General features: G+C 39.3%; 1 protein-coding gene across 1 annotated transcript in view; it reads left to right on the top strand.

Moving 5' to 3' along the window:
• Positions 1-9,749: 9,749 nt before the first annotated feature.
• Tspan8 (tetraspanin 8) overlaps positions 9,750-26,468 on the top strand; it is a 30,869-nt gene continuing 14,150 nt past the window's right edge. The window contains exons 1-3 of the mRNA XM_027392379.2: positions 9,750-9,936; positions 20,342-20,404; positions 25,700-25,837. Of these exons, the coding sequence (XP_027248180.1) occupies positions 9,877-9,936; positions 20,342-20,404; positions 25,700-25,837 (261 nt within the window). The 5' untranslated portion in view covers positions 9,750-9,876. The remainder of the gene's footprint in view (positions 9,937-20,341; positions 20,405-25,699; positions 25,838-26,468) is intronic.

The raw sequence follows: 26,468 nt of genomic DNA, 5'->3' as shown, positions 1-26,468 counted from the left end.
CTATTGCATTGTACTGAGCATTTACTGCATTTAAGACTTTCTACAGGCTTTTACAGAGTCATTGAAGAGTTTAAATCCATGTGACACAGTATTACTTGTGCACATAGTAAGAAACACATTACAGAAATGCATTTTCCCTCTGAACGTTCCGGAGGACTGTGGCATGTCCATACATTGAGTGCTTCCTTTTGTGGTGAAACTTGAAATGATCATTTAAGTCATAATGTGATTTGAATACTTCTCATCCTTTCTTCAGTCCTTCCCACTGGGACTCGGTTCCGGTTATGTAACTAAAACTGGTTTTCTCTCGAGCATCGTGTGATGACTGTCCTGCTCAGACCAGCACAGAAGTTCTCATCTTACTAGACTTCTCTCTTTACAGTTCTTGGCAGTTCCCCATCTCTCTCTTTAAATCACTATTTTTTTCTCGCTCATTTCCTGGACACCACATTGCTGATTTTCCTCTATAATCTGCAGACACTGTGTGTCTTAGTTAGGGTTTCTGATGCTGTAATAAAAAAATATAATCAAAAATGACTTGGGGGGAAAAGATTTGTTTAACCTTACAACTTGTAAGTCCATCACTGAGGGAAACCAGGGAAGTGGCTTGGGGCAGGAACCCAGAGACAAGAACTGGAGGAGAAACCATGGAAGATCACTGCTTACTGGCTACTCTCATGGTCTGCTCTGACTACCTTTTTTTTTTTATAGCATCCTAGACCACAGGTCCAGAGGTGGCTCCTCTGACAGTGATCCGGGTCCTTCCATACCTCTCAGCAATTAAACTTCATCACAGTTATGCCACAGACCAATCCAGTAAATATACCTTTTCTCAGTTGTGGTTCCCTCTTTCAAGATGATCCTAGCTTGTGTCAGGTTGACATGGAACTAGCCAGCACATTTTTGCCAGACAATAGGAATATAACCATAGCACAAGAGCATATGCTATTCATTCTTATTAACAAACAATTCTTATAAACAATCTGATTAATAAACAATCATCTAGGCAGCTTGCTATTCAGACACTGACATAATAAAGAGTTATTGTGCGTTTTCTATATCCCAGCACCTGAAAATTGTTACTTAAAAATATGGGGGGGGGAAATCCCCTTGCTTCCTGAATTCAAGAAAGGATCCAGAAAAGAAAACAACAGGTAGACAAATATATAATACCACAGAAGAACAAGACGTGCCAGAGTCCTGTTCTGAAGTGGAAAGGATAAGAAAGCTCTCCATGAAGAATGTACTTGGCACATCTCAGAAATGGCAAAGAATCCAGAGGTGTTTAGAGAGAGAGAAGGAGGGAGGGTGGGAGGCTGGCCAGACAGCTGGGAACCCATCTTCTATGGCTTTGGATTTTATTTTAACAGTGACGGGAATCCATTAGGGTTCAAAGCTGCGGGGGTGACATAATCTTTTGCAGCAGAGATTTGCTTTAGGAACAATTTTTTTGCTCATAGAGTTCCTGGGGGGGCTGGCAGAGAATACAGTTCCTAGGACTCTTGACATTCCTGGCTGGTCCTCACACACCAGGCCCTATGATGGTAGCTAAAAATTCTGGAATGTATTCCCATATTTGTACACTTTTTAAGGGCCTTGGCTTGGTCAGTGTTTCTGGCTTAACAATGTCTCTTCACACTCATGTGTTCTAAAAAAAACAAGAAGTGTGAAGGGAGAGGAAGGACTGCTGGATGATCACAGAAACTTCCTAGCTGCCTAAATCTTCAAGGAAGAACATGTTATAAAGAGTAAGCATAGTTTGGGTCCTTTCCACAATTAAAAGACAAACCAAAAAAGACCAAAACCCAGGAAGGTTTCCTCTGGAATATTTTCTTAAGGTTTAATGATTAATGTAGGCAAATGTAGAGGTCAATGGACTGTTTAAAACAAAACAATCCCTGGGATTTGTTTGACCCACAGGCATTTGGATGTTTTTTAATGTTTTTAAAAACACAGTTCGACTTTGTCACATGGTTGGTCCACGGAGAGACGTTTCTGTGTCACCCATGATGTTAATAAGTAAGAGACTTACTGAAAAGGTTGGGAAAGGACAGTTAAGATCTGGCCATACATGAAAAAGGAAGCCAAAGCATGTTCTGAGAGATTGTATGTATTTACTTCCTGGTTTCTAGAAAGACTGTGTTTGTACATAATATAGTCTCTTTTGTAAGTTTTTTTTGTTTTTTTTTTTTTCAGTTTTGAGCATCTCATACGGGAGTACTCTGTTTGTAGCCCTTTTACCCCTCTTTTCTTCTCAAACTCCTCCTATATCCCGCAACCACACCCTCTCAAATTAACACACACACACAGATACACACACACACACACACACACACACACACACTCACACAGACACACACAAACATACACACAGATACAATACTCACACAAACACCACACACACACAGACACACACACTCACACAGACACACACACAAACACACACACACAGACACAATATTCATACACACACCACACACACATAGACACAGATACACACACAGGCATACACACAGACACACACACACACACACACACTTGAATCTACTGAGTTCAATCATCATTTCCCAATTGTTTAGGCCCAGTCCCCTAGGCCTGGGAGTCATATCCCTGTAAATCTAAAAAGAAAAAAATCTGATACTTCTCCCAGTATCCATTAACTACATATAGCTATTCATTTATGGATGGAGGCCTGTAAAATTTCCTTCATCTGCAAGGGTATGTTGATTGGCATGGCCTTCGTGGGTCTGTTCAAGGCCCCATAGTGTTGAGAGTTCATGGGAACAGCATCCTATTCTTGCCAGAAGGAACCACCACACAGTAGACATCTTGGTCCTCAGACTCATACAGCCTTTCAACCCCTTTCTCCACAATGTTCCCTAAACTTTAGAGTAGAAGTCATGTTATAAATGTCCCAGTTGAGCCTGGGAATCCCATGGTCACTTATTTCTCTGCATTTTAACCAGTTGTGGATCTCTAAACTAGTCTCTATCTGCTACAAAAATAACATAAGGATGAGGTATAAGTGTTGCTCTTATCTGAGTATAAAGATGAGTCTACAGGAGGGGGCTGGACACTATGTTATTTTAGTAATATGGAGGTAGTAGGTTCTCCTCTAAGGCATGTGACCTCTCCAGCCAAGAGTTCTTGGCTAGGTTTATAATGCCAGGTATAGGTTCTTTCCAAATGAGCAAGCTTTTGGTCTAATCCAACAGGGGTTGTATGACCCCAAGATAGAAATACCACTATTGTGCCTTTGGGGATATCTCACCAGTTCATCTTGTTATGGTTTTCAAGCTGGGTGTGACTATTGATTACTTTTATATCTTGACAGCTTGCATGATTCCTATGGAGCTAATTCTCAGTGAGGAGCTTTTCAGATCAGTATCAGCTTTATTTATCTAAGTCCTATGACCAAAGTGTGTGGGTGTCTTCAGAAATGGACTCTTATCTTTGTATTCTGGTAGGAAACCAAGAGCAACAGCAATAGTCTATACTGATTTAGGGTTCTTTTGGAACCCTTTGACCAACAATTCAAAGGGAACTTCTCTGTCCTAGTGTTTGGTTTGTGTTCAAAGTTTATGGTTGATGGGAGGAGCATTGTTCCATTGTGAAGTAACTACTTTAAACCTATAAATGTATGGACACAGTGTATTTTTCAAGCCATCTACTTAAACTGATTCGAATTGGAGTGGTCCATTAATTTGGGATGGAGTGAGGATAACACAGGTAGACTATTGTTCTCTCATTTTTGGAACAGTGATATAGTTATTTAGCTACAGGTTTCTTTGGATACTCTCATTTTTTCTCTATCTCTCTCTTCATGTCTTCCTTTTATACTAAGAAAAGAATCAGGTCTCATAGAGAAAACTTAGAAGAGGACTCTTGGTGGATAAGAACTACTTAAACAAGAGCAGGTTTTTCCCCCTACCTGAGTTTATTTGGTTTTTTTTTTTTTTTTTTTTTGCTTCTTAGGAAGGTGTCAGAGGTTGTAGGATTTCCTCATAAACAAGCTTTCCCCACGAATTCCTATTATTTTATCGTTCTCTAGGAACCAGAAGGGCCATGCATCACGTTCCTACTCTCTTGAACAAACCTTTCTGACTTGGAATTAGTCACTTGTGACATTCTAATTTGTATTATGAATAAATGTCTGTTTATTTATGATCAGTCATGGGGCAAGCCTGTGTAGAATTCAGTGTGTGTTCCATTGGCTCTCTCAGTTTTAAAGGTTGGTGTCCAACAAAAGCCTTAAGCACCTCTGCCTAACTCTGCTGTTCCTATTTCTTTACTTATAAATTTCGTTGGTGACCTTTGCCCACTTCCTAATGTTTAATCACCATTAACTCAGAAGCTAATCATGCTCAACAGCTAATGTAAACTTTGTGAATGCGCCAAACAGAGGACTTATTCATAGAGCTCATGGAAAACCGGGCTGTCATTTAAACTTAAGAGACAAACAACCAGGCATATATTTGGTAGAAGAAAATGGACTGTCCAATGAAGCTGACCTGGTCATTTCAAAATCCTGGTTTGCATTCCTTATTCTCTTGATGAGCATTATGGTCTGAACATGGTTATGAATCCTAATTTGAAGGAAAAGAAAAAACAAGATTAACTTCCAAGAGATCAGGCAGTAAAGTCTTTAGGACTGAAGAAATAGATCAATGATTTATAAGTGAAGGATTTTAGAAGAGTGCAATCTTAGAAGGAAGACAGAGTCGTAATGACAATCCAGCAGAGAGAAACCTAATAAAGAATCCTGGTCTGGAGGTTGCTGGCAATCTAGATAGAGAAAAGGCATACTTGAAAAGAAAAAGCTGATGACAGGTCGCAGTAACATTCCTGGTGAGTATGCTGAGAACACTGAGAGTCCCATCTGGAGGGTCTGACTGATCGACTGGATCCCAGGAGTTCTAGGCTCAGGAGCCTAGCAAACTTTGGCAACACAGATACTGATTATTTTACTGAATCCACACCAAGACATCATCAATGCTTTGAGTCTTGTACTTTGTTTTATAGGGAGAAGATTTTCTGAACAGCTACTGTCTTGTTTATAGATAGATGATAGATATATTTCTCATTATAAACTAAAGAAAATGGCACTTCAGTCATTTACGGTGAATCTCTTAACAATTAGTTCACCCCCGGAAAGGCTGGCAAAGCTGATCTTCAAGGGCTGCCAAAGGGGCTCCCAGGCAGCATCTGGCTTTTTTCTCAGCTTTCATCAAAGGAGTATGCAGCAGTATATGGTGGTAGAGACACCAGGGAAGAATTTACAGGCATCTCAAGTCCACCATGTTCTGGTTTCACTTTCAGCCACGGCACCCGTTGTGCCTCAAGTTTTAGTTATAATCATTTACCAACAGATTTAAGTGATCTGAATTCTATTTTTGTCACACACACACTTTCGTGTTTTCTCTTATGCTTAAGGGAAATCTTATGTCCAGGAACAAACCATGAGTATTTTAAAAATCAAAATACTTATAGAGGATATTGGTATTTATAATTGTAAACTACATTTAATTCTGAGTTGTAATTGGTACAGTACAGCTTTCTGTTTAAAATGTGTTACAAAAGAGTGGGTCAGGGGCTGTCCTCATATCAGATACTGCCCAGTGGGAACACAGGAGAGCATTCATGAGCTGGCTGGCTGTGTGAGCATACAGGGAAGGAAGCAAGAGCTGAAGGACACTCAGGCAGGCAGCATCTGGATTAGAGGATCACAAAGTGGAATCCCCACCCCTTAGCTTTCCCCAAAGGACAGGGGTAGAGGTTCCAAATGAGAATAGAGAACTTTCTTTTCACTTGAGTTATTTAAGATTTGTGACATGATGCCCTCACACACCCGCTTCTAAGTACAGTCATCACAACCTTACAACACCATTTTCTCACCACTGATATTAATCTTTGAGAAAATGAAATCATTATTCACAATGTGATATGTGCATATCAGCATGATAGTGTCATAAAATTATGGATGACAATATAGGAACATTCCTTTGCCCCCCCCCAAATATGACATTTGGTTTTTTATTTTGTTTTGTTTGGGTTTAGTTTTTTGAGACAGGGTTTCTCTGTGTAACAGTCCTAGCTGTCCTGGAACTCACTCTGTAGACCAGGCTGGCTTTGAACTCATAGAGATCTGCCTGCCTCTGCCTCCCTAGTGCTGGGTGTGCCACCACCACCCAGCGTCATCTGGGTTTCTAATAGCTACTCCAATGACAATTACATTTTGGATTCCTGGATTTTGAAAGTATAAATATAAAGAGGAAGCTGTCTTCTTCCTATAAATCTTTTGAAAATGGTTATTTTAAATCTTGGTTTGTAAACTGCTATGTTCCAAATTAGTAGGGTACCCTGGATATAGTTTGAGGGATGGAGTTTTGGAATATGTCCTGTAAAGGAGAAGAGACTATCACGGTGATGTAATTGTTATGACTACTTTCTCAGGAAGTCCTATCTGCACTTGTCTTATGCTGCTAAAACAGAATATACCAGAATGAGTAAGTCTTGAGGAAGAGAGACTTCTTTCTTACGGTTTGGCAGTTTAGGAAATTCAAGTCCAAGAAGTTGTAAGGATGAATGCCTTCATTTTGCAATACTTCATGGCAGATGGTGGAAACTCAGGAGAGTATATGTGTATGTGCACACATGTACACATGTGGTGTGTGTGTGAGAGAGAGAGACAGAGAGAGACAGAGAGACAGAGAGACAGAAAGACAGAGAGACAGAAAGACAGAGAGAAAGAAGGAGGAGAGAGGAGGGATTGAGGGAGATTATGCTATGGAGGAAAGGATATGGGAAAGGCAGACCACACTTTTACAAAAAAAAAATTCTCAATGTAAGAACCCACTCCCAGGATGGAGAGATGGCTCAGTGGCTAAGAACATTAGCTGTTATTCCAAAGGTCCGGAGTTCAAATACCAGCAATCACATGATGGCTCACAACCATCTGTAATGAGATCTGGTGCCCTCTTCTGGCCTGGAGACAGAACACTGTATACATAATAAATAAATAAATAAATAAATAAATAAATAAATAAATAAATAAATAAATATTTTAAAACAGGAACCCATTCCCACTACAACACTGTAAATCCCTCATAACCTAATCACCTATGACAGGCTCCACCTCTGAGCACTGTTGTGTTGGATATTAGGTTTCTACCATGTGAGCTTTTGTGAACACATTCATGTCTCAGTAGTTTCCAGATGGAAATCTGATAGCTACAGGAAATGCTATATTAAGTATAAGGACCCCGATGCTCTTACTCATCCCCTTCCCAACACCCTGAGCATAAGAAATCTTCCTTTCTCCCCTGCCAGGATTCCCATGGTGTCAGCAAACCTGACTCAGTAGTGACTGTGCCATGGAGGGTTTTCATGATTAGTCACATACAAATTCTCTCCACCTTTATTTACCCTATGTGTTTCACTATGAGTAATAGGAATTGGCATGATAGCAATATTGGGGAAATGATATCTAAATTTATTTGGACTTCCTGCCCTTTCCCAGTTGTCATCTGCCCTTACTATATCCCACTTGCCTTTGCTTCTCTTTCTTGGTTTGATCTTCTGTAATGGTTAAGACTTATGACTTATGACTTATGACCCCACCTCACCTCACCCACCCTACTCCACCCTACTCCTGCTACGAAATCCACAGCAATTAAGGTAATAAATGACTCGAACTTCAAAACTCAACAGTTAATGTCAGTGGACAGAATTCAAATCTGCCAATCATCACTTGGTTTTGTTTCTAGAAAGGACTCCGTCACAAGCCAGTTTTGTGAACGGAGCGACACTTCCTTGAAGTATCAAGTTTGAGCTTTTGTGTAGATCCAAGTTTCTGACCATATATCTAAATCTGTGACCGTGGTTCTAGATATCTTTCTGGAATGGTATTCTATGGCTGTGTTCATTTGTGTGTTGCTGCATGAATATTAGAAAGCATGAATATTTGAAAGTTAAATGTCCCAGGAAGGTTTGAAATGGAGAAATGTGCTTGATGTTTTGGATAACACTCATAGCCTAGGGAGCTCAGTGAAGGAGTCACTAATTGAACTTTCTGGGCATGTGGAATGCAGGTCCATTCCCCTTTATCTCTGATATTATATGTTATGACTACAAAGGGTAACGGGGCAGGGTCTCTTCTTTTCTGGCAGAAAGGGCCAAGTAGGAGAGAAACATGAATAAATGAATATAAGAGGGTGTAGAGGTTTGTTCAGATCATAATGGTCACAGGGCTGGGGAGATGGTGGCTCAGCTTATACAGTGCCTGTAGCAGAAGCATGGAGACCTGACTTTGGTTCTCCAGCTCCCAAGTAAAAATGTAGTGAGGTAGAACACCTTCCTTCGTAGCTACTGTACTGGGGTGGGTAGAGACAGAATTACAAAGTGCATTGTCCTAGTAATTGATGAGCTTCTGGTTTGGTATTCTTTAGGGAACTATTCCTAAATTTGATCTGTTACACTAAATATTAGAGCTAACAATGCACCAAAATTAATTTTTTATAGCTACAGAGTATAGTCTATGTTAGTGAAAAACAGAAAGATATTTTAGTGAGATAAGGATAAGATCCCAGTCACTTGTTACATTGTATTTAATAAAGATTTTTAAGGAATTATCTTTCTAGTAAATGTGGGATGTTTTATTTAGGGGCCGAGGAACTTCCTCTGAGAGGCAGGACATGAAAATACCCAAAACCCAGATTGTTTCCTCAGAGCAACCTACCTCCTCAGTAGATCACAGGACCCTGAGTTAATACCTGGGGAAGGCTCCATCCCTTAGCCCCAGAAACAGCTGAATGGGCTGCTTTCATGAGTTCACAAGCAGGTCCCTGTGGGATTTTTTTTTTTTTTTTTTTTTTTTTTTGTCAACTGCCCAGAACCCAGAAACTGACTTAGAGTGGAATTGTTGCTCTAGGTCATTTCTCAGAAGAATGAAACCACAGAGTTCACCTTAAAAACAAACCAGGCTATCAAACCTGGCAACTGTGTTATAAACTGAACACAATAGGGGCAGTCAGGAGCAGCTCCCCAGAGTTTCTTCCTTCTTCTTCTTCTTCTTCTTCTTTTTTTTTTTCCTTTTCACACAAAGAGGTAAAGATAAACCCTGAGTGGTCTTACCCTCATAGGCAAGGCCACCTCCCCTTCAGTTCTTGAAAGTGACAGGTATTTAAGGAAGCTTCCCCTCCTGATTTGTTTGGAAGGAAAGCAACTAACAAATTAACAGACTAACTTATGACACACAGAGTTGGAAAGGAAGCACTGACCAATGGAAGAAAGGTTGCTGTAACTAAACCTGAAGGCTTTGCAGGTTTCTAAACACCCATTGCTACCTTGGAAAGAAACTTCATGCTCTTTTTAAAACGTAATGCAAAATGAAACGAGACACAGGTCTATTTACGTGGGAGCCTAACAGCCTATATCCCAGTGTTTAAAACAGAGGTCAGCAATGCCAGGTTGTGCCTTCAGAAGCCTCCCACCCCCCAGCTGCTATCTTGCTGTACCTCTCTCCACCTCTGCTCCAGTCACACCCTTAACCTGATATTTGTTTACTCGAGAGGGAGCGGGTTTTGAGAAGAGATCATAAATACACTGGCCCAATGCCCTAGCAGCCATAACAAGCGAAAAGAACACACTCGCCTGAAGATAACGTTTGGGATATTTAAATGTGTGGGTTAAATTTTTATCCACTCTAATAACTGGATTTTTTTCTTCAGTCTACTTCCTTTTCTTTGCTCTCCATTTCTGCCCTGAAGCTGCAGGCACAAGGAACTCTGCAGGCAAAATCCCCCAGAGCCTACTGAGGGATAGCCCTGTAAGAACTACTTCATTCCACAGTACTTGGGTGGCTGTTCCTTCTCCGAAATGGCAGGTGTGAGTGGCTGTTTAAAATATTCTATGTTTTTCTTCAACTTCTTGTTCTGGGTAAGTATTTTTCTTTTAATTATCAGTTTTGTACAAGAAAGAGGAACTTGAGATAAATATCATAACCAAGAACAGATTTACATAGAGCTAGAGGATGAGGAGGAAAAGACATTTTCCATTTAACTGTTTGGATTTGTTTGTCTCTCTTTGGTTGTTTCGGGAACTGAAAATGAGCCAATGACTCAAAAAAAAAAGTGTACTCAAGTTCTTTGAAGATAAACATTTCCCAAATGTTTTCATATTGTTGGGAGACTAAACACAGGGGAAAATATCCCTTAATTAAAGGGTGATTATTCTTAGTTATATGTCAATCAGCAATCTCTGGTTTAAGGACTCCAAGGAAAACAGTTTGCTTCAGTCTGGCTTCTGGTTCCCTCCCATGACATCTGGGTTTGAAACAGGTGACTGACTGACTTGTGGGTGGTGGGATGATAAATATATGAGAGAACCATTTTCAGAGCCCCCAGGAAAAAAGAATGGGTCTTGAAACACTCTAGGAGAAGCAGCAAGTATTTAATCATAGGATTTAGCAAAGCTGATGACTGTGTATTAGTATTTTGAAGTCAGTATTTTGAAGTCAGTATTTTGATGTGTCATCGACCCACCCTTTCAAACAACAGGCTTTGTGTCTAGCAGAGTGTATTTTGCTTGAATGTCTGTTGATGTAGACCAGTGGTTGTCAACCTTCCTAATGTTTCGACCCCTTAATGCAGTTCCTCATGCTATGCTGACTTCCAGCCATAAAATTATAATGGCTGATACTCCATTACTGCAATTTTGATACTGCTGTGAATCATAATGTGAATATCTGATACACAAGCTGATATGTGACCTCTGTGAAAGGGTCGTTCCAACCCAATGGGGTTTCAACCCACTGATGTAGCTAAAACAAATATATTGAAAACAGCATTTAACATTGAAAAATGAATATCAAGGTGTGAATGGGTGGTCTATTTGTTCACAGGTAAATCAATGTGAATATCCAAGAGTGCTCAAATGGAAAAAAAATATAATTTTATATTCTGGATTGAAAAGTAGGTTATGCATTATTAAAAATAAGGAGCTATGGTTTCCTATCTGAACCTTTTGGCCTTTAACAGAGTTGTGGTTGGTATTGGTACAATAAATTTCTTCTCTTTTCTTTCTTAAGTTTGGGTAAAGGGCTTATTAGAGAGTTAGGCAGAGCAGTGGAGGAAAGGAAAAGCTTCAATCTCATAAACTTCCATTGTATTAAAATAATGATGGATTTAAATAAACTAATATAATTTTATTGTATGAAATGACTTTCTACTCAATGGCCAGAAGTCCTAGTGAATATAGGTGACATTTTTGACTTAAATTAATTAAATAAGTATTTATTTATATCAATTAAAACATTTTGTTCCTTATACTTTGTATTTTTCCTAGAAAAAATGAAAATACTAGAAACTAGAAAAATATTTTGAAACTCAAGAATTTATGACAAATTTAAAAAATCATTTGATAGATCACTTCTCTTGAATTATTAAAGTCACTGGGAGTAGACTACAAATGTGTTCTTTGGCTTTCTTTCAAACTTTCCAACATTGACAAACAAAGACAAATTTGGAAAATTAACTCCATTACCAGGACTCTCAAACCCTGAAACAACACTCAAATCTTACACACATACTCTCCTTTACTTGCCCAGGCAATTAGTAAGAAACTATCAGGGTTATCATTCATCTATCAATATACTAGCATGTATCTTGAAAGAAAATTACATTTACTAATGTATCTATAATGTCATCCTCATCTTTAAAATTTAACAAGAATGTATTAATCAGTGTTTAAATTTCTAATTGCACCAAAAAATGTTATTTGAACTAGGATTCAGAAAAGGTCCGCAGATTGTGGTCAGTTGATAGAGCTTGTGCCACAATTAAAATCTGTAGATTCCCCCTCCAACCTCATCATTTTTCTGTTTTTTGAAATATTGTATAGTTATTTCTATTGATCTTATTGAATTTTATATGGTTTGAGTTTTGTTGTTTGCACACTCAAGGTATACCTTACCATACTTCTCTATCTCCTGTATTTCTGTAAGCTAGTGATGACATCAGGCCACTTGACAAAACTTAGTCTTTTGTCGGGGAGAAACTGCTACTTCATAAGTAATACTACATGCTTTCAACAGGAAGTATACACAGGTGTGTCTCTGTGATGATGCTCAAGTTGATTTTTGGTTTGTTAAAATATTGAAATGGATGATAATCTAGAGCTATCAATATTTCTTCACATGTTAGTTAAGGAGAAATTTATTGTTTAGTTGCCAGGGCATTCAGTATGTGTGTGTGTGTATGTGTGTGTGTGCATGGGTACCAATGCAGGTGTGTACACATATATGTGTGTGCATTTGTGTGCATGTGTGAGAGAGAACATATATATATATATATATATATATATATATATATATCACATATTTTAATATTGTGAATGTGCACACAATTGTGGTATAAATATTTCTTACTTTTTAAACCAGATTTCAAAGTGAGTTAGCTTTCTCCTACCATTCAACAATGAGGAAATATTTTCCTTATGAAATTAAAATATAGTCTAATACAGTTCTTATCCTTATTGATGTATAATTTATTTTGGCTTTTTGACAAAAAGCTCTTTGCTTTGGTTTCTGAGACTTCTTGACATGACTATAATAATCTTTGTAACTTCCTTATTATTAAGTGGGGCAAGGCATTTTGGGCTCATCTCCCCATTTCTTGGTCAGAGTTAGAACTATCTATTTCTTTAAGAAATCCTGATATCTTTGCTTTTTACAGAACTACAGCCGTTGTTTATATTTCATATATATATATATATATATATATATATCCCATTTTAACAACCAAATATTAATATACTAGTAAACACAGCTTTTAAGATGTTAAAAAAAATCTGTCTGGAAAGTACCAACACCAGAAACTATCTTCAGACTAGGAAAAAGTTAAAATGTATCATTATTTTATAAACAGAGAATGTGACATTCTGATGGAAGTAGTGAATTCACTGTCTAATTCACAAGCAGGAATTTGGAATAGATCCAGATTTTGAACCGAAACATTATATAAGGATAATCCCAGAAAGGGACGTGTAATGGGTTTAAGATAAGAGATTCAAGGTCCCTTGTGGCTCTTCTCTCTGTGTGCCATTACATTCCCAGACACTCTCACAGCTTTCCTGGGGGAACTCTAATTACTTTATGGTTACAATCTGCTCTTTCTCTGAGGTCACACATGGAATCTTACTGATAACTGTAGATTTCAGTTAGATAATTCTAACTTCCTTCACAGGCTTTTCCCCTTCCCATGTGTGTTGGGACCTGTAACCTCTATGTAAGGGACAGTGACCCTCAGTGAGGACAATAGTTGGGAAGACCAATGATAACTTCTGAGTCACATGCAACATCAAAATTTTAAATCAAAATGCAGGCAACTGGAGCTGTTTCTGAGGCTAGGGAGGAGCATTTCTGTTTCTACTCTCGTGTCTCCCCTCAGCCCAGAGTTCTCAGTTGGAAAGTTATGATCCTTCATAGGAAATTAGCAATTTGTCACATTCTTAATGTTTACATGAGCATAAATTTTAATGTTCCCATTGATGTGGTTTTCTTGTAGATGTCCATGGCCTTGTGTTTTCAAATGCATTCTTTCTGGTTCTAACTTGTGAAACTTGGCTTTTGTAAAGTGGGGCCAGATGTTGAAATATCTCTGAGATATGCATATGGTCATTTGATCTAAACATACTGGTTTCTCTTCAGGGAGAACTTGATGTGCCATACAAATATGTGATGGTTTACATGTGATAGAATTACTAATCAAAGAGAAACATGTGAATTGAAAATCATTCCCAATCATGCTGGAGATTGCTGCAAATGAGAGAATCAGAGGTGTTATGGATACTAGAAAACCCATTTCCCTGAGTCATATGTCAAACATAGGAAATGCCCAAATTTTCTCACACCCTTCTTAGATGGGGCAGACCTGGGAGTGTCAAAGGAGCTTAGGGTTTCCTGGGCATCTGGATATGTATGGGGCCTTTTATGGGAAGATGCAGGATAATAAAAACCAGACACAGAGCACTATGCAGAGATCACATTTCATGAAGAAAAGCACATTATCAGTCTTCAAATGAGCACAGTGAAGAAAGGGGGCTAATCCCTAAAGCCAAAGGCATCTGCACCCAAAGGGAGCAATGAATAATGGATTTGAAGTGTTCAGAAGGTAGTCTGAACATGGACTAAATCCAGGAACCAGTGATTCAGTGTTATGGTCATTGTCTTTTCTACATTGGATGTAGAATTAAGAGCTTGAAGGCAAAGCAGACATATCTCTGAGATAAGGGTACATCACAAATATTAATACACAATTATGTTTTATCCCATTGGCTGATGGAAAGCCCTGTGACCAGCAGTAAATAAAGTGACTGCTTGTCATTGTACAATTAATGCTATTCAGTTGAACCCCCACAACAGCAAGGATTTGAGAGCCCAATTGTAGTGATCTTAGGTCAAACAAGATACAGCCTCTTTAACAACTGTCCTTCCTTGGAGGGAATAGCTTCTCTGTCTCCACAAATGATGACCATAGCTCTACAAACCTCCTTAGATCATTGTGATGATTGAATGAGTTAAAATGCATAACAATAAGTGTTTACAAAAATGGCATTTTGACCAGCATTTTATATGCATTTTAATGAAAAAAGGTATGAAAAGATTTCATAATGTGATGGATAATTTTCCTTGTTGGAGTTTGGACCAGAGGAGGAACTAAGACTGAAAGAATTTATGATAAGTCAAGAATTCTCCCACCGCAGCTAAAGAAATGGGAAAAAATGTGGATTCACACCAATTGTGTGATGTGGGATGGGATGTCCTTATGCTGCAAATATTCGTTGCTTTCTTTGGTTGATGAATAAATTTGTTTCAGCCAATTGGCAGGCAAAATACAGGTAGGCAGGAATTCCAAACAAGGATGTAGAGAGAAGGAAGGCAACCTTGGGGAGTCCCCTTGTAGCCTCTGAAAGAGTAACATGCCAGAGCATCACTGGCAAGCCATAACCTCATGGCAATACACAGATTAATAGAAAGGGGATAATTTATAAGAGAGAGCTAGCTAATAAAAAGCCCGAGCCATTGGCCAAACAATTATATTGAATATATTAGCCTCTGAGTGATAACTTCATAAGCAGCTGTGGGGACCCAGTGGGATGGAGAGAAACTGGTCCAGTGGAACCAGGGGAGACAGAGAAAACATCCAACTACAATTTTGATTCAGATCCTTAAAGCATCCTATTGCTTTGTGTGCTAATATATGTTCACTGGCCATTCTGGGCACCTTTCTGCATTCATAAAGATGGTGGTGTTTTCACCTAGAAAGTTAGTTGCAAAGATAATTTTACAAAAAAATTTTTACAAAAACTTATAAGCAAGGATTGGTATACGGTAGTTTAGTTGATTTTTTTGTTCCTGTGATGGATCATATTGCTTTTTAATATAAAGCTCAAATGATGATCATATTTTATGCATGGAAGGCTTTTAAAACATAAGCATAAGTTTAGTCCTACTTGACCCTTCTTTTTCTGACAAGACAAGGAGTCCGTGAGAATGATGGGAATATACCCTCAATGATATTGGCCACTACTCTAGAGACCCCAAATGTCCCCACCCAAGTGGCTTCAATCCTGTTACTGTGGATAACACAGATTCTCCTCCACTAATGAGCATTGGGAGAAGTTGTAAAGCTGAGCTTTGGTTTCCAGGAACCCACATGAATTTCTATCAAGTCCTGCAGAGTTCAAATAAGAAGTTAGTTTAGAATGTCTTCCTTTGTAATGTAATTCTCTTTGTAATGTTTTGTTGAATTCAGCATGTTTTCTGTCTCGGTCTTCTTGGGCCTCCATAAGATATTACTGTGATTGTTAGTTGAAATAACAGAAATTCATTTCCTACAGTTCTGAAAGCTGGGAGGTCTAAGATTGAGGTGATGGCCATTTGGGTGTCTGATGAGGGTCCTTCTCCTGCCTTCTTACTATGTTCTCACGTGGTTCTTCCTGGGGATTAAGTTAGTGGAGAGAGATAGATCTCTCTCATAAAGTCCACAATCTTACTAGATTAGAATTTTTACCTCAGTGAGAGTTCATTTAACCTTAATTATCTCCTAAAGTCCTATTTCTAAATGTAGTCATTGGAGCAGTGTTTTATATAAGAGTCTAGGGAGATGCTAGTCAGACCATGCCTTGTCCATATGCAAATGTCAAAATTGTCTACCTTCTCACAACACTGATTCTGACCAACCACATCCTAATTGTAAAAATCAAAGACATCATGTTAGAACTTGGTAAAACCCACAGTGATTCTCCTGAAAGTGAAACCAGAATAAAGATTGGCCAGTTAGTTCTACAGCATCTGCTGATGCCAGACTTAGAGCCAACGTATTATCACAGTCTTACAACCAAACATATCTAGAGCTGGGCATATCTGAATGACAAATCCTTAGAAACAAAGGTGAGGGGACTGGGAAGGTCCCATGAACTCACTACAAGGGTCCATCTTAATGCAATGGCAGTCAAACTTCTTTGCATTTACTCAACTTGATAGAAGATGCATCTACTTTTAAGATTAGCCATCGAGTTCATGAAGGTGCTAATGGTGATATGTTTGTGATCCTTACATTTGAGTTTCTCCAATGATCTGATAAAGATGTGTTTTAAACAGTAAATTTTTTTAAAACTAAAATACAAAGAGAGAGCGTGCAATGTGAACAAACATGAACATTTAGCTAGTGTGTGTGTGTGTGTGTGTGTGTGTGTGTGTGTGTGTGTGTGTGCGCGCGCGCGCGCGCATGCACCCATTCTCGTGCATGTGCAAAAGGATTCTGTCCAATTTTGAAGCCTGGAATTAGACAAAATGTTCTTGACTTCTGAGATAATAGAGTGCTCTCTCTTTTCAATGTCAATGTTACTGACGATATTCAGTCGATGAGAAAGCCTAACATCGTTTGAGGGTCAAATACGGTTGATAAGATATAGATGTTCAATTTCTAAGTAATTTGAAGTAAATAGTAATGCAAAAAGGAGATAAAGATTTAAAGACTATCACATTATTACTATAAAATTTCTTTATTACTATTACCTTATTTTTTGAGATCATAATATAGTCATATCACTTCCTCCCTCCAAAGTCTGCCATTTACACTTTTGGGCTCTTCTTCAAATCCATGGCCTTTTTCCCCATTATTGTTGTAGGCATATGTAAATATATTATCTGTAGGTGTTGTATGTATAAGTTTACAGGGCTGAGCATTTGGTGTTGGAAAACCAATTGGTGTGTTCTTTCCTAGGGAAGACTGTTTCTCCTGCTCTCAACATTTCATGATTGTCTTAAATCTTTCTCCTTGATAGTATAATAAATCCAAGATAAACAGTAGTTACTAGAATAATTAACATTACTTTCAGTTAAATTTAAAGATTAGAGTAATCATTAAGATGATCAGCATAAAGGTGTGAGGAATCAAAGACCATGGTAGACAAGGCATTATGGAATGGGATAAGCAACACAAAGGGCCTTTTGAAAGCCATATGAAAACCTGCTACTGTAGAAGCTTCCTAAAGTCTATACATATATAAAAGAAATTTAAATGGAGTTGCTATATAATGAGGAGTCAATATCCCAACTAGACATCATATGCTACCAAGTAAAACTTCTGGTACCCAAAGTGGGTTATATCTTTTTGAGTTGTTAGCCAAAAAGGTTCCCATAGACACCCCCAAACATTGCAGGCCATTGCCAACTAATTCTATGAGCTGCCCTCTACAACCTTACTGTTTAATCCACCACAGGCTTATATTATCAAACACGGAGAAATCTGGCTGGTATTCCAAGGAAAGCTTCATCCCTACTGGTTAAGTGCTGTACATGCTACTGAAGAAGAAAAGTCATCATCGGTTTCTTCCAGTTATGACTCTGAGAGCTGTAATAACAACCTGCCTCTAACATATGCTCACTAGTGCAAGAATGGCATGAACGTTATAGGAGAAACCAACTGCTTTTTTTAAAAAATTAGATTTCATGGCATGGAACATAGTCCTGACACTGTTAAAGAGGTCAAGAACCTGAGACTATATAGATCATGGTCCCCAAAGAAAACCTTTTACTATTATTCTGCTAAGTGAAGATAGCAATAAAATGACTCCCAATGGCATATTGCTGTACCCATAGATCAGTGCCTCCCTCAGCCCTCATCAGAGAAGCTTCTTCTTGCAGTAGATGGGAATTAACGAAAGAGGCACAACTGGACAGTGTGCAGACTGAAAGACTTGGGAGTGCTCAGCCCTGAGTAGAATCTTTTTGTTTATTTGTTTTGTTTTTATCACATCTCTCCCCTGTGCAGAAGAGGGAGTAGAAAGATTGTAAGAGTCAGAGGTAATGGGTGTCTGTAAGGAAACAGACACAAAAGGGCAGATATGTATATGAATCCACAGAGACAGTGAAAGCATTCATGGGACATGCTCAGGAGAGACAAAATCCCAGCACAAAGGAGGGGAAGTGGGCACAATCTCCCAGCCCTAGGCAAGAAGCTGTTCACAAATTATAGCAGCTGACAGAAGGAAAATCAGTTTCCTTTAATGAAGTGACACTGGGTATATCAACCACTCTCCAGGCAGACTCCATGCTCATGGGCAGCTGGCCAGCACAAATCAGACTTCATGCTTGTTAGTGGATTTTTCTCTTCTTTTTGTTTTTAAAAGAAAGAAAGACCATGAATTGGGGTAGGAAGCGAGCCAGGATGGCCTGGGAGTAGGGGATGGAAAAGAAGATGATAAAATACTGTATGAAATTCTCCAAGAATAAATTTGAAAATGGTGACCACTATAAATGTACTTGTAAAGGGAGAAGAAAAAGACTGAAAATACCAGCACTGAAATCAATTAAGAAACAAGAAAAATGCAGTTATTACAAAATCACCATCAGAAGGTCTCCTTAGTTTATCATTTGACACTAATTCTCACTCTCTGACTTGATAACTTGCACCTTGGATTCTTATCCTCATTTGTAAATATTAGCATTGGGAAGAAGGGTAATGAGGCTTGCAACTCTAAACTTTTATTAATTTATGTTGTATAATATGTGAATGTGTGTGTGTCTGTCTGTATGTGTGTGTATAAGGGAGTCAGTTGCATAGGTTATTGTCTACTGAACAAAGAATTTTGTTCTTTTCTTAAGTTGCATTAGAATAATTGGGGCAATTTTTATAGGAGTTAAAGCATGAAAGAAGGGCAGATTGGTTAGGAGTTGGCCTGGATTTCAACCTTGGGACTATAATCTATCAGGATTCAGCTACTTTATCTTAACAGTTTGGACTTTGATGGCTTTTGAGGTCTTTTAGGCAGCAAAGATTCTATGTCTTCTCAGCTTCTGTGTATCCCTATTCCTTTAGCAAGCCCCTTGGCCTTATTTCTACTGCAAACTTAATGAGTAGCACTAAAAGTTCTGCTGAAGGTTGCAGGCATGTGGTTCAACCATGCATGCGTAAAAGCAATGACACTCTAAGGTCACTGGGTTTTGGAGAACTCAGACATTTCTTTGTTAGTGTCAGAAAGGCTAGAAACATCTAGAAAGTCCTCCTAAGCCTACTATGCTGGAATGTCACCACGGTTGCCCCTAGCACATCTATCTAATAATGCATTTTGGATTGTTTGAGGCCTCTATGTATCTCTCTCTTTTTTAACCTTCAGAGTCAAGAGTTTTCCTTACACTAAAGTAAAATGTGTTTCACATTTTATGTGTTGGCTGTGGTCCAAATTAAATAATCTGGTAAAGTCATTAAAGGAATTTAAGACTTTAAAAACTGTTCACCATTGTTCCTTTTCTCTGGGTAAGCCTCGCTACCTAAAAGAATCTATTTTTTTAAAAGGTTTGTGTTTAAAAATATTGATTAATATATACCACCATTGCTAAATTTCACATTTTGTTAAATTCTCTACTGTTTATCTTTGCAAACTTCAATCTTCCTAAGAAATCCTGAATACATATTTTATAATTAATGAGTTATACCTTTCTTTCTTGGTCCAAAATAGAGTTCAAGAGTCAAGTCTGGCAGTATTTTAGGGATATCTTATCTTTCAACCATAGGGGGAAAGAACCCACATGAGTGGAATGAAAATCATGTGAACTATCTTTTTCCACCTAGAAGAGATGGCTTCTTGTCTTAACACTATGAATGGATTGTTATTCTTATCTTATGAGTCTTATTTTATGAATGGACTGCTATGGAGTACTTCAGCCTGTAATTGTCTGGTTATCAATAAACCACTGAAGCCAGATAAATGGAGTTTACGGAATTAGTATTTCATTTTATCTTTGTACTCTAACATTCTTTCCCCCCCATTTCTGCAGATATGTGGAACTTTGATCCTGGCACTGGCAATCTGGGTGAGAGTAAGCAAGGATGGCAAAGAGGTAACTATAGAAACACAAAGCAACTCTGTCTCCATAGTGAATGGGCATGTCAGTAATAATGGCAAGTAATGGATGTTCTACACCATTTTTCTTAAATGCCTCACTTACCACTTGGGATGTTTTATGGGTTTACAATTTAAGCCACCAGAATTGCTTATTATGAGCTGAGTGGTGGTGGTGCATGCCTTTAATCCCAGCACTTGTGAGTCAGAGGAAGGTGGATCTCAGTGAGTTCCAGGTGATCTACAAATCGAGTTCCAGGACAGCCAGGACCATTACACAGAGAAACCCTGTTTCGAAAAACAAAACAATAGCAACAAAAAATATTGCTTGTTATGTGCCTTGCATGGAGCAGTCCTTCTAGAGAGCTGAGCAGGGTGTGCTATGGCTACAGAAGTATCCATATTTGTGAAGGGAAGGCTACCCAAAAATATAAGAGTTAGTCAATCCAGTTAGGCTGGTAAGTCACTTGGTCAAGGGACCAGCCGCTTGGAAGGCTCATTTACCATAAGCCATGTTAAAAATACAGAAGGAATTGTATCCTTAATGAGATAATGTATTTTTCCTTTCCAGAGTCACAGCACTCTGTGTAATTGGTAATGAAGAATAGGCATTCGACAGGATGCCCACTACATTGCTACCCATGTCTGCTTTTGCCATATGACTATTTGTCTGATCTCCACAGTTGAACATGGCCGCTCAACTCAAATAGCATTGCTTCCTCTCTTCCTCTTAGCCATCTTCCTCCTTCAGGAAGCTGCCAAGATTTATGGCTGTCTGTCTGCCCTGGGGTTTTTCATTTAAGCTCAAATAAAATTATCTTTGATCTTTCTTCCGAACCCATTCCTAATTGTTTTATCAGTGAGACTAAAAACCTTGAGTGGTGACCTCAGCTTCCCTGGTAACATGTGTCACCCCAGGTGGGGGTCTCCCCCAAATTCTAGTACATTGTTTTCAGACTAGAAAGACGTTAACACAAGGAGATGCAGGCAGGGGTCTAAGGAGAATATTGCATCATCACTGAAGGCCAGGCTGAACAGGATGAACAGCTTGGAGACACAGAACACCTTTCATCCCCACCAGAATGATATAGTGGATTCTGATTCTGGTGTAGCGGATCCCAAGGTGGTTGGTCCAAAATGAAAGTGGAGAAGAAAGTGACGGTAGATTTCCAGGGCAGCGCAGTACAAGGGTAACTGGTATTTACCAACAACCGGAGTAGGAGGTAACCACTTCAACCAGAAGCTGTCACACTAGTGTGACTCGGGAGGTGTTCAGCTTCTGGATCACATGAACAGTTAACAAGACCAGTCAGTCTCCTCACTCCACATACCTTTTCATCCCAGGGACAAAGCTTTTATCAATATGTCCCAAGGTTTGGAAGTTTAGTTTTTAGGCACAACTCCAGCCCCAGCCTTCAGACTCAATGCATGTTATTTCATTTCCATGCTGAGGTATAACAAATGTGCAAAGAGGGGGGAAGGATAAGCTTGTGGATCTTCTGTTGTTTCAGACTTATCCAAAATAACTCCACAGTGGCTCTGTTTCTTGGCTCCCTTATTTCCATTCTCTTCTTCCCTCTCAGTTCAAAGAGTGCATCCCTCATCTCTCATCCCCCTCCCCACTCCCCCTCCCCACACCCTGCCCCACACCCCCAGGCCTTTACTACTCTTAGCTCCTGTTCTTTGCTCACCCTTGGTTATGAAGGCAGGCTCTTGGCGGGGTCACGTCTATTGTTAGGGCCTTTTCAAAGGGTTTGTACCAATAGTTTTCCTCTCTTAAGAATTCCGATTCCTATTGAATATTATAAAGATAATATTAAGCCAGCAGTGAAGACAACCCTCTAAAATTATTTAAATTATTATTACTATATCCTTGGGGCATGGTTTAGTGGAAAGAAGGATTAAAAGCAAACTGGCAGCTGGTTTGTTTCCTTTTCTGATATGGACAGATTTACCAGAAATATTAATTTCCCCTCCCTTCCTCCTTCTCTTCCCTCCTTTCCTCCCTCCCTCCCTCCTTCTCTTCCTTCTTTTCCTCTCTCTAGATCCTTCTTTTATGACTTTTTTCTATCCCAAGAGTCCAGAGAACCCCTGAGCTCATCCTATGCTTTTCCAGATGATTAAACTGGGAGGGGCTGGGTGAGAAAGGTCCTCTTGCCTCCTAGTTCATCAGAATTCCACTCATTATTTATTCTGATAAATGTGTCTCTAAATTCCTGATGGTCCCAGCATCTGGCATTTGAGAGGAAGAGGAAGAGGGTTTTGAAGGTGTATGTAATCTGTCTGGGTTTGAGGCTCATAATTAAAAAAAAAAAAAAAGATTAACAATCTTCACTCTGTGGGTACTTTGGACTTTTGAAGATGTGTGCACAGCCTGAATTTTATACTATTATTTGATTTCTGGTCAATGTTTTCTTTCTTCCCAGTGTTTCTGTTAAGCAAATTTGGTGTTTAGTCTGTTAAGAAATGACACACATTGAACACATTAAATGAGAGCCGTTGTCCTTGACAGAATGTGACTCTGACTCCACATCTGGGAATGGAATAGATGGAGCACAAGGGCTAGACATCACTGCTAGTTACATTTAGAGCCCTGTGCTGTCAGCCTCCTGAACACAGAACTAAAGTCAGTGCCAGGGCGACCAGCCTGGCTTAGTGAAGTTAGCTTGATGCATGTTTGTCTGCAGTTAGTGACAAAGAATCAAGACTTCTCAAGGAGAACTGAATTTTATTCCTGGGGAAACAGAACTAGTAGTTTTACAAGGGCCAACATGGGAACAAACACATAAAAGAAAGACAGGGAGGAGACATCTCTTTCTGCTAACGTGCCTTGGAAGGATATGTTTTAAGGATAAACTCAATAGCTTTCAAGCAAACAAAATTGGGCACCACCCTTGTTCTGGGCATCTCTTCTAATCTAAAGAAGATCCCAGCAGCCTCATCTTTCAGACTCAGCAGCCCCTCTTTGGAGTTCTCCCCTTTCCTTAAGAAATGCACAGACTCTGTTTATATGGGACAGCTTTGGAAACTGCTGGGTTTCTGCTGGAGCAAACATCCGGCTCAGATTTCTAGCTCATTCTTCAGGAAGAATAGGCATTTGTTGGGCTGAACTTTCGACAGTGACTGGTAATGGGTCAGCAAGCAGCTTTCTTTCTGCCTGGTCCCTGGCGGTGGGTGGCCTCACCACAGTCCTTAATTACTGCCTGTGCAGGTGTCAGCCATACTACTTAAGCTCCCAGTATAGTCCATCTGTTATCTCTGGTTCTGTCCTGAGTTCTAGTAATCTTGCTACTTGTTTAGATTTCACAGCATGTCCTGATGTTGACATATCTATTTTTTTTTGTCTCTGACCTCATACTTGCTTGTTAACAACAATGATTTCTCTGGTTTTAATAATTTTCTAATCCACCCGGTAACGTCGGTGGTGCACACCTTTAATCCCAGCACCTGATAGGCAGAGGCAGGTCCATCTCTCTGAGTTCGAGGCCAACCTGGGCTACAGAGCAAGTTTTAGGACAGTCACAGCTGCTTTCCAGAGAAACCCTGTCTCAAAAACCAAAATAATAAATTTCTAATCCTTTTAAATAATATTTTTATCAATTTTTTGTGAATTCCATACATTCAATACGAGGTATTTTGATTATATCCATCCCCCACTCCTCCCCTGATCCTAGATCCACTCAGTCTACCCCTTCCAAAACTCTAGTCTTTACTATTGTTGTTGTTGTAATAACCCACAAAGCCCAATTTGTGCTGCCCACATGTGGGGCTTTCCACCAGAGCAGAGTGGTCTATCTACCAGGACCAACAACCTTAAAGAAAACTAATTCTCCCTCCCAAGAAGTCTGGCTCCAATCTTAGCAACAAAACAAACAAACACACATACAAACAAAAATCTCTCCTCAAAATAAATTTAAAAACTTATGACCTAATCAGGCTTTAAATTTGTAAATCTAAACTTTATGTATAAGCAAATACTTTTGTAGACAAGGGAGGCATTACAAACCACAGACTGGGCTATTTCTCTTTTACAAACTGCAAATGGGCCCTCAAGTTAGCTTACAGCCTGGGGTTACACACTTGTTACATATTGGGACCCCAAGTAGAATATGGATCTAGGCTTTTATAATTTTAGTACGTGCTTTCATACTGACTATTGAATAAGTATTTCCTATAGGTTATGAATGGATTTTAAAAAGCTTTGAAAACAGAAGGATCACTAGTGGCATGTTATTTTTGCATTGATTTGGTAAAGGAGGTGACCTGTGGGTGGTCTTGGACATAACAGAATACAGAATCTTGAGTATCTTTCCTTGGAGATAGCCCAGTACCTAGAGGTTCTAGGTATGCAGCATGCATGTGTAACAATGGCACAAGACCTCCATCTTTAGTTTAATTGACAACTGAACTTGCATGGAGGAAGACAAATGCTATATGATATTGGGGTGCTGAGAGGTTAATGTCCAAGTAGACACTTGTGTTGCATGTGGAAAAACTGAGTTAAACCGGATTAGTAACTCACCTACCGTAAACAGACCTAAGATATTTTCCTCAACATCCCATCATTTGAGAGTCTGGCAAAATTAGTCTCTGGGTTAAGTCATTCTGGGAATGAGAAGATAAGGTATGATATGAACTACCAGGAACTGGGCTTATTGTATCCTTACCAAGTGCAAGAGGGTGCCTATTAACCCGGAACCGTTTTCCGGTGTGCCTTTTTAGCCAGTTCCTGCCTTCTTGCCTATTTTGCTCAAAGGCAAGCTGCTTTAATTTTGATCACCAGAGCTTTGCCTGTTCTTCAACTCCATGTAAACAGATCTTACAGCATCTTGCTCTTTTATGTATGGCTTCTTCAGCTCAGCATGATTCTGACACTCATGTTGCAATCATCAGTGACTTGAGGACTGTGGGTGTTTTTAAGTCAAAATAATTAGATTGTCACAAAACAATTTACGTATCAGATATACAATGTGTAACCCAAAGATCCCATCAAAAAGGACGAAAAGCACTTTTCTTTTTCAACTTTTAGAAACAACTTTTAAAGTTCCTCCATTCAACATCTACTGTTTCATTCTAGGAGAATTATCCTAGAATTAAACCACTCAGGAAGGTGGAATTTTAGCAGACCCAGAGCTCTGCCAGGGCAGAAACTTTCGATGGTTTTCGATCACAAATCTTCTCGGAGTCTCAGAACTGGGCCTGGCACCTAGAGGGTACTTGAGGGATGTTTGGGAAAAGAGAAAAGTAAACATCAAGATGAAGAATTCACACTGCCGATCTCTTCTGTTTCTAGATCATCACTTCCGGAGATGCTGGCGCGAACCCGTTGGTTGCTGTGAACATGTTGATTGCGGTGGGGGCCATCATTATGGTTCTGGGCTTCCTGGGATGCTGTGGTGCTGTGAAAGAAAGCCGCTGCATGCTTCTCTTGGTGAGTTCCAGACCAATCCCGGCATCCACCCTCCAGACCCCAAGGGTACTCTGTCCCCGTGATCGGTCAAGCTTGAAGAAGCCCTAATTTATCTTAGAGAATTTGAATCTGGAAGAAACTATGCCTCAGGTTTTGTATTACCTTGGTTTAAATTTGAGGTTAAACTTTAAAATTCAAGCTATGTGACTATGTTTCTGTGTGTTAAGTGCTTATGGATCACCTTAAGACAAGACCCATAGAGGAAAGAATAGTAAGTGAAAATAGACTACAGCGAAAATGGCCACAGAGGAGAGAGGTGAAAATCGGAGAGGAGCTTTCAAAACAGAGATAGAAGTGTCTAATCTGTCTGCCTAGATGAGGGAGCGATGTGGTTACCCGGAAGACAGCCTAGGATACAGGGCTGCTATGTGTGAAGAATGGGAGTGTCTTGGGTGTGGCTGGAGAGAGTGCAAAGGCTATTTTCTCCAGTAATGATAGGAGGTGTATTTGTGTGGGCTGTAAAGTACACGATGTGCTAACGAAATTGCAAGGGAGATAACCAGATGTGTGATTTAGGATTTTCCAGAAGGGTGGGTTAAACTGGGATAGCCCAGAGGCATTTAGTTTTTAACTTATACACTAGAAAGTTATG

The sequence above is a fragment of the Cricetulus griseus genome (assembly GCF_003668045.3).
Source record: "Cricetulus griseus strain 17A/GY chromosome 1 unlocalized genomic scaffold, alternate assembly CriGri-PICRH-1.0 chr1_0, whole genome shotgun sequence".
NCBI classification, from domain to species: Eukaryota; Metazoa; Chordata; class Mammalia; order Rodentia; family Cricetidae; genus Cricetulus; species Cricetulus griseus.
This window is presented reverse-complemented; position numbering and strand designations above follow the sequence as displayed.